Source organism: Podospora anserina, chromosome 1, assembly GCF_000226545.1.
Source record: "Podospora anserina S mat+ genomic DNA chromosome 1, supercontig 1".
Lineage (NCBI taxonomy): Eukaryota > Fungi > Ascomycota > Sordariomycetes > Sordariales > Podosporaceae > Podospora > Podospora anserina.
In genome coordinates this window covers 2,888,503-2,896,395 of record NW_001914859.1, presented here as the reverse complement: position 1 = coordinate 2,896,395, position 7,893 = coordinate 2,888,503, and the positions used below count along the sequence as shown (strand labels likewise).

Below are 7,893 nucleotides of genomic sequence, written 5' to 3'. Positions count from 1 at the left end.
GGCTTATCATAAAAAGAGACATACTAAGGAGCAATCTGTCCCGCCGTTGGCCCCGGCACCGCCAACCCATTCCCATTAACCCCCCCCTCCTTGTTCTGCGCCTCCCACTCCTTCCCCGCCAGCCAACAATGACTCCTCATGTAAACCCCCTCCACACTAAAGAGCACCACATCCGCGCTCAGCTCCACAGTCTTCTGATCGGCAGTCTGATACCACATCTTCCTCACCTCCCCCACGTCCTCGGCCCTCCACGGCGGGTTCCCCTGCGGCGCCTCGCACAAAAAGTACTCCACCCCCTCCGTGTAATGCAACCCGGGCGCGTCCACCACCAGCATCGGCAGGCTCTGCAGTGTGACATACAAAAACAACCAGTGCCCAATCCGGTGATCAATCAAGTCGTGCGGGTGCACCCCCTTGGCCTCTTTCAGCTCAAACTCCTTGTACGCCTGCAAAAAAGGCATGCCCAGCGCGTCCGTGTCCATGTTCCTCGACTTGATCATGATCAGCTGCAGCTCGTGCGTCTGCAAACCCTTGTCAAACTTGGCCTTCTTCTTGTCGGGCAGGTTGTCGTACGTCTCGTAGATGGCCGTCATGGTCGGGATCTTGGGTATGTCAAACGGGATGGGCGGCAGCACCGGCGGGGAAGACTTTTCAAATTCGGAGAGCATCTGCCTCAGGGCGGAGACGCACGCCGGGATGAGCTCCATGCTGGGCTTGTTCTTGTCTTCTTTTCCCTCCGCGTTCTTCGAGTCGGCGCCGTAGTAGTCCTGGTCGATCACCCGGGGCGTGATCGACTGTCTGTCCACCAAGAGGTCATACAGCGCGCAGAGGTCGGAATACAGCATCTTTAGACACTGGCGGTTGAGACCAGACTGGGTAAAGTGGTTCTTTTTCGAGCGCGCCTTTGGTGGCCAGGACCCGAACAAGTCCTTGTAGTACCCCAGGACAAACGTCCTCATTCTGGAAAACGCGGCGCGCCATTCTTTGAAGCGGACGATGCGGTAGTCTGGGTTGGAGGTGGAGCTGGCGGTGCCGGCGAAGAGAGAGGGGTACTCAAAGTTTTCGAGGCGGCCTTGGACGTTGGCCTGGCGGTTGGCAAGACTCAGATGAGCGCGCTCCAGCCTTTCCCTCGTGACGGCCGAGATGCTGTTGTAGAGCGGGAGTTTAAGCTCAAGCAAGCTCTCATACTTCCCCACCGCATGAGAAAACGCTTCGTTGTACAAGTTCCAAGACTTCATGTGCTCCCCCAACACCAACCCCTCAATCGTCTTCTCTCGGCTGTGTCTAACATCGGCGATGTGAAACTGATCAAGAAGCATATCAAACGACGCGTCCACCGACTCGCCGTACGAAGTCCCGTCATAATTCGTAAACTGAAACTGCCTCAACTGCTCCGAAATCTGAATGAGCGCTTGAAACAGCGTCGGCTGCTGAGGCGTCCCGACCAAAGGCTGGTTCGTCAAAAACGCAAACAAGTTCCTCGCCGCCACGAGGCAGTCCACCTCGTTGTTCCCAAGAGGCAGATACAAGTGCCCATCAGCAACAAGACCACCGCCCCCTCCCGAATTCCGCGACTGCAGCCCCGGCCGTTGTTGGCGCCGTTCGGCGTCATCCACCCCCAAAAAGTCGGAGCTCATCGCCGCCAAGGCCATCATCTCCTGCACCAACAGCTCGTTCAGTATCAATGACGAACTGAACGCATAATCATGCACCCTAAACGAAGGCCCGAGCCCTCTTTCCTTTGGGTGCAGGTACACCAGCACATTCCCCTGTTCGTTCCATAGCTCGGGGACCTATGACATCAGATATTAAGGTCAGAAGTGTGATTTCGCCAAGCATTTCATGATCGAGGTTGCTCACCTTATCCCCGGTAAACAAGGGAGCGACATTGTAATCCACCTGGTTATCCGGCGACATGATCCACGCTCCTGTGCCCTTTGGCTTCCCCAAGTCGTTCGAGTTGGACCTTGACCTTGCCCCAGGCAGCCAGCTCTTCCGTACTTTCTTCTTGGTTTCTGGAGGGGCAGCACCGCCGGCCGCAGTGGTGGGACTGAGGTTCCCTCCTGCTTCGCTGGACCGTGGCTGCGAGTCCGCACGGAACTCGAGTGGGTTGGACACTGCCCTGGAAGCATCGACAGAGAGTCCCCTTGGTCCTCCTCCTGTGGGTGGCTGGGCCGAGACACTGCGACCTCTAGGCGCCGCACCTGGGGATTGGTGACGAGGGTGAAGACGGTTTGCATGGAGCTTGTTGGCCGCCGCCGATGGAGGAGGGCCTTCGGGGGAGGGGCTTCTGTTTCTCTGTAGCTTTCTGGGTTCTGTGGTGGCCGCCGGGGTAGCTGCCGTCGTCATGACATTCGGTACGCCGGGGGGAGGTGAAGCTAGGTGTGGATGGATGGCCGGTATGGCCTGCTGCGGAGGGGGTTTGGAGACGGGCATGGTGGGAGCTTTTTTGGGCTGGAAGGGAGAGCCCAAGACGTTGTGGTGTGGGCGTGGTGGTGAGGAAGGCGCGAAATTGGTTACAGGCTGAAGAGGTGAGTCGTTACTCTTCACGTTACTGACCGGTTCATTAGGCGGCTCAAAGGGACCGGTCGAGTTGGTGTAGTTTTTGATGGTGGTGGGGGTAGTGGTGGTAGTGGTGGTGGTGGTTGGAGCTGCGTTGGTATTGTTTGGCGGGGTATAGGGGGTATAAGACTTGCTCGGAACCGGTTTTCGATGGATCGGCCTGTTCTGGGGCTGAGAAGGGAAACGACGGTGCGAATCTGCATGAAAACGCGTGGTGAGCAACCATGAACCCAGATCTTCGGAACCCACTGTTCTGGCTCGTACACACTAGGCTTGTGCTTGGGTACGTACAGCAATGCCCGGTAACAGGAGACCCAGAGCTGCCGCTATCCGTCTCGGAACGTGGCGTAGCAGGCCTCTCGGTCTTTGCAGAGAGCTCGCTGCTTGTGCTGCTGCCAAGACTAGTTACGTCTGTTTCTCCCTCGCTCTTGTCCTGGCCTTCTTTTTCAAAGTGAAACGCGGGAAGCCGCAAACCAAAGACGCTCATACGACCGTTTTGCGACTTACTCGACATGGTGTCGGCTGAGCAGTTTTTGTTGTGTAAAATGTTTTAGCCTCACCCAGCCAGCCCAGAGATCCCCAGTGTCTTTTTTAATTAGTCCATTCAAACTCCCAGACGGTAGTCTGTGTACAGATCCAAACGATCGACGGCTTGGGACGCCGAGCAGGACCCTTCGGTAGCTGGAACACCAAGTGGATCGACCGATTCACCGGTGGAGAGTCGATAACAGCGGTAACCTTGACGAGCTGCTGGAGTCGCCCGTTCTCTGTTGAGAGTTGGTGTGGTGATGGACAAAAATCCGTTGGGTCGTTTGCAAACGGGGGAATAAAAAAGGGAAAAGATGGACACTCGAGCAGTCAGACAAAGAGGTCCCTTCACAACGTGGAGGCCCAACACTGAAGGATCAAAAAACATAAGATTGTACGTAGGTGACTTGGCGGGGGCTCTCCGAATACGACGGCAGCAATGACTTCCCACGGCCGAAGCTCAGGTCTAAACGCTTCTTTTTCATCCTTCATTCTCGGCCAATAAATGCTGCATGTCTCTCTCTTTCTGACAAGACAGGTACAATGCTTCGTTCGGTGTTTGACATGGCCTCTGGGCGATCAGCAAAGTTTGTTGTCCACACATACCCGCACGCATCTTCAGTCTTGTCACCTGTCCCTATGTGCGTGGGAGAGACAGAAAAAAAAAGGGGCATATTCCTGCCCAGCAATCCTGCACTACACCAAGACCACCGGAAGAATTCTTTTCATTTCTGTGATTTCTTGGGCTTGCCCCCCCAAGCATCCAAATTCTGGAGAAATGGGAACAAGGCCTCAAGACAACGTCATACTTGGCGCTCCAAACCCCTGCAACTTGTCCTTCCTCTTCCAGTGCAAGCGTTGGTTTTAAAAAAGATCAGATGCCTGCCGCTTGCAGGGTGGCCAAAATTGAGTTGTGTGCTTGGCGGGGCTCATCCCCAGATTTCTAACGAGATCGTTTTTTTCTAGAAGCGCGGAAATAGACTTCCCAATCGCCCGTCGACCGTTGAGATCAGAACTTCACCTGATCTTTTTCGACCAACAGTAGCTCAAACAGTCGGGAAGAAGTGAAACGGAAAACTTTCGCAACCATTTCCCCATTCTCCGTCTTCAATTCGGAACCCCTATTTTCCTAGCATCCGTAGAAAATGTTCGGATTTAGAAATCTCTCCACCATCCAATACGGAGCTCTGAATGGAGCATGCACGTCAACTCATCATTCCAGTTTTGCACCGCCACCAGACCACGTCAGTAGGCTTGGGCGGGTTGGGGGGATCTTTTAACTTTCCGCACAACCCGCGTCACCACTACCGGCTCCCGCGCACCCGAAAGGAAGGAAACTGCTGCTGCTGGCTAGCTGGCTATGTTGAATGACTCGTTCGATCATCCAACCAACAGATCGGATCTCTAAGCGCAGAGACGTGCGGGAGACTTCAACAGCTGACAACACCCAGCCGTTGGATCCTACAGCTCCGCCTGGTGCGGGTTTTAGCCGCTCATGAGGCTCTGTTAAACGGTCAAAAGACAACGGCCAAAGCCAGTCAAACGGCTCAAAACAGACTCGAAGTTATGATTCCAAACCCTCCAGACCTATCATCCGACCAAGCAACATAGGTACCCAACCCCCAAAGATGACCACAAACTCCACCAACCTCACATTCAGCCCAAGTCCGTTAAGATATACCTCTGCCAACCAACCTTACTTACCTGTTTTGGCTTGCGTGTACAATCAACCCACAACCGACCGGACCAACCTGTAGGGCTTCTTGGAAATGCAACAATTACACAAGCACCACAGCACAACATCATTTGCTAGTTTTCCAAGTTTCACAAAAACGAGGACGAAAATCATGTTCTAGAATTTCAGAAAGAAAAAAAAGTCCGAAGAGGACCCTTGACTGGCTGCCGCTGCTGTGTCACCTAATTCTGCTTGAATACACATACATTACCAAAACATGATCATTGTATCGCTCCGGGAACGAATGACTTTCTTTACTCCGGCAACGGACATGGTATACGAAAAGTACGAACCAAGTCCGGGGAATACGGAACCCCGAAGACATTGCAAAAAAATTCTCAGCGGATTAGCATAATAATAAGAAAAGGCCGAGATTGAACTCGCGGACGATGAGGAGTTTTTTCTTCTTCTGCCTTGTTGGGCAGCTCGTAACACACCTACCTACCTTTTTTCCGTGTTCCTACATGGTCCGTTGGATGGACGGTCAATAACAAGGGAGCTGGCCGACACATCCAACATCTTACCAAGTTCTGGAGGTTGTCAGCGCTTGCAACATGGTCCTCGACAATGCAGATATCTTGTTGAGGACAAACCTGACTTATTATTAGGCAGGGCCATGATTATTAATGCTTCGTGAGCCTTTCATGCCAAACCGCCGAGTTGATAGCAGCGGCTCACCCTATTCCTGTCAGCTTGCATAACCTTCCTTCTGAGCTCTATCCCTTGGCTCACCGTCAACCACGTCAAACATCCCTCCCAGACAACTGCAAATCCCCCCAAAGACTAGCCCAAGGCATCATCATCACCCAAGCAGCCAACAAGGCACGCATGCACCACAAAGCCTCGATCCCAGCGCTTAACAGCAGTTTTGCGAATGACATATCACTCTACAACCCAACACCGGTCAAAACCGCCCACCCACTTACTTAGGAACAACCAGGTACATTCACCACATCTGTCGTAGGTCACCTATATACAACCACTGACCCCATTAAATGCGATCCAAACCACCACCACCACCCTAAATAGCCACCACCAGGGTCTGTTTCCCTTTTTCCCGAGAAAACCAAAAATAAAAGTCAACTTTGCTTCTTACCACAAGTTCGAATCGAAAACCCCACCCTCTTTGCAAAAAGCGCCTTAACATGAACCCCCCCCCCCCCTCTTCCCAAAATCATCATAAACGAAAGACAATAATCATAAAAACACCATCTATCATGCCCCTTCTCCACACCATGTTCAAAAATTTCGAGAAAAAGAAAAGAGATCATCAATGAACATCCCAAACCCCCCTGCCGCAAGCTCAGCTGGCAGCCACAACACATCCTTCCCATAGAGAACTGTACAATACATTCCATTATACAAAAAAAGATCAGGGTATCACAAACCAACTTATCAATTGGGAGGTCCAGGTGAATAAGGCTTATACCCCGGGTACGCCGCGCTCTGCTCCTCCACTACGGGAGTCGTCGGTTGCCTGTATCCACTGCTCTGCTGTGCTTGTGGAGGACGGCCGTATCCGCTGCTTGGTTGTTGCTGCTGTTGTGGTGGACGGCTGTAGCCTGTGCCGAAATCAAACCCTCCCATGTTGTCGGAGGACGAGCTCACGTCGTTGCCCGAGTACTGACGTTGTGGACCGCGAGAGTCAGACGACGAGTATTGTCTGTTGGGGGGTGGGCGGCCATATCCTTGCTGGGGACCAGGCGACCGTCTGTCCTGGCTGCTGCCATATGCTGGGGCGGGAGCATCATAACCGCCGCCGCCGTAGCTATCCTGAGGCGCAGGGGTGCGTCTTGGGCTTCCACCGTAGCCATTGTTGTAATCACTCTGGGGTCCGGGTGTCCGTCTTTGGTTGGGGTTGCCATACCCTGCATCGGCTTGAGGGCCAGGTGTCCGTCTTTGGCCTTGGCCATAGGCTCCTCCATAACCCGCCTGAGGTCCAGCAGCTGGTTGTGCTGATGGGGGTTGCCCATAGCTGCCAGCGTCCAGTTCCTGAGCGCCACCATACGGTTGATTCGTCCCAGTGCCGTAGCTGTCGTAGATATCGCCATAGTTGTCATATCCACCACCCTGTCCCGTCTGCCGAGGTGTCACACCTTGCTGTTGCTGTCCATAGCCCTGTTGTCCGTAGCCTGGCTGTCCATAGTCATTGTTGTCATACCCAGTATTATACCCGCCGCCAACGTTGCCAGGAGACCTGCGTCCTGGTCCGATTGCACCTGGCCCCATTGCGCCTGGTCCAATTGCACCTATTCCCACTGCACCTGGTCCGTTTGCACCTGGAGCCATACCGTACCCTTGACCCGGCTGTCCATAACCACCCGCTGGCTGGTTGTAACTCTGCGCAGTCTGGTTGTATGGATCGTTAGCCACAGCCCCTGGAGGGAAGTATCCATTAGATTGTGCTCCAGCGCCTGGTGGTCCGTAAGGGCTTCTGTTCCCCGGGTTCGGGCTCGTAGAACCACGCCCAGGTATTGCACCCGCCGCAGCTACTCCATTCATCACTGGTCGGGCTTTGCGCGTTTGGTGAGTTGGCTTCGGGCTTCTTCAACTGGTTCATCTCCACGGCCTCCTCCTCCTCTTCCAACACGATCTTCTTGCTCTCCGCACCTTCCCAGCTCGGCATCTCGGGAAGTGCATCTTCATTTCCAGGCTTGTTCTTGCCGACATCGAATTCAGCATATTGGGGTTTGCTTGTCACGCCCGTCGAAGCGGCATATCCACCACCACCACCACCGCCACTAAAAACAGGGGGTGCAGTAGGGCGACTGTCATACCCAAGGTGCATAGGCTCCTGCGACTTGTAACCCTGATTTGGCGGGATGTACGGCTCGTCAAGATACTGCCTTCGGTCCCCCCTTGGAGGGTCACAGCACCCGCAGCAATTACCGCAGCACTGGAGACACTTGAAGCACGAGCAGCAACATGATTTGGCGCAGCACGCGCAGCGAATGATGCACCATAGCACTGAGAAAATGATGATACCCCCAAGAATCATGAGCCTCGATTACTAACCATCTAAACAGCAACGCGTCAACAATATTCAAGCAATGAAGAATAGTGGTTCA

General features: G+C 53.8%; 2 protein-coding genes across 2 annotated transcripts; both read right to left on the bottom strand.

The window, feature by feature from the left end:
• Positions 1 to 23: 23 nt before the first annotated feature.
• PODANS_1_8130 (uncharacterized protein) lies at positions 24 to 2,436 on the bottom strand (the record flags this gene model as incomplete). Its single annotated transcript, XM_001913001.1, has 2 exons — positions 24 to 1,793; positions 1,861 to 2,436. 2 exons carry the CDS (start codon positions 2,434 to 2,436, stop codon positions 24 to 26), a joined length of 2,346 nt encoding a protein of 781 aa, XP_001913036.1.
• Positions 2,437 to 7,220: 4,784 nt separating this feature from the next.
• Positions 7,221 to 7,832, bottom strand: PODANS_1_8120 (uncharacterized protein; the record flags this gene model as incomplete). The annotated part of the gene is made up of 1 exon (XM_001913000.1): positions 7,221 to 7,832. A coding segment is annotated over one exon (612 nt), but the record flags the coding sequence as incomplete, so codon positions are not given.
• Between the last annotated feature and the right edge of the window lie 61 nt (positions 7,833 to 7,893).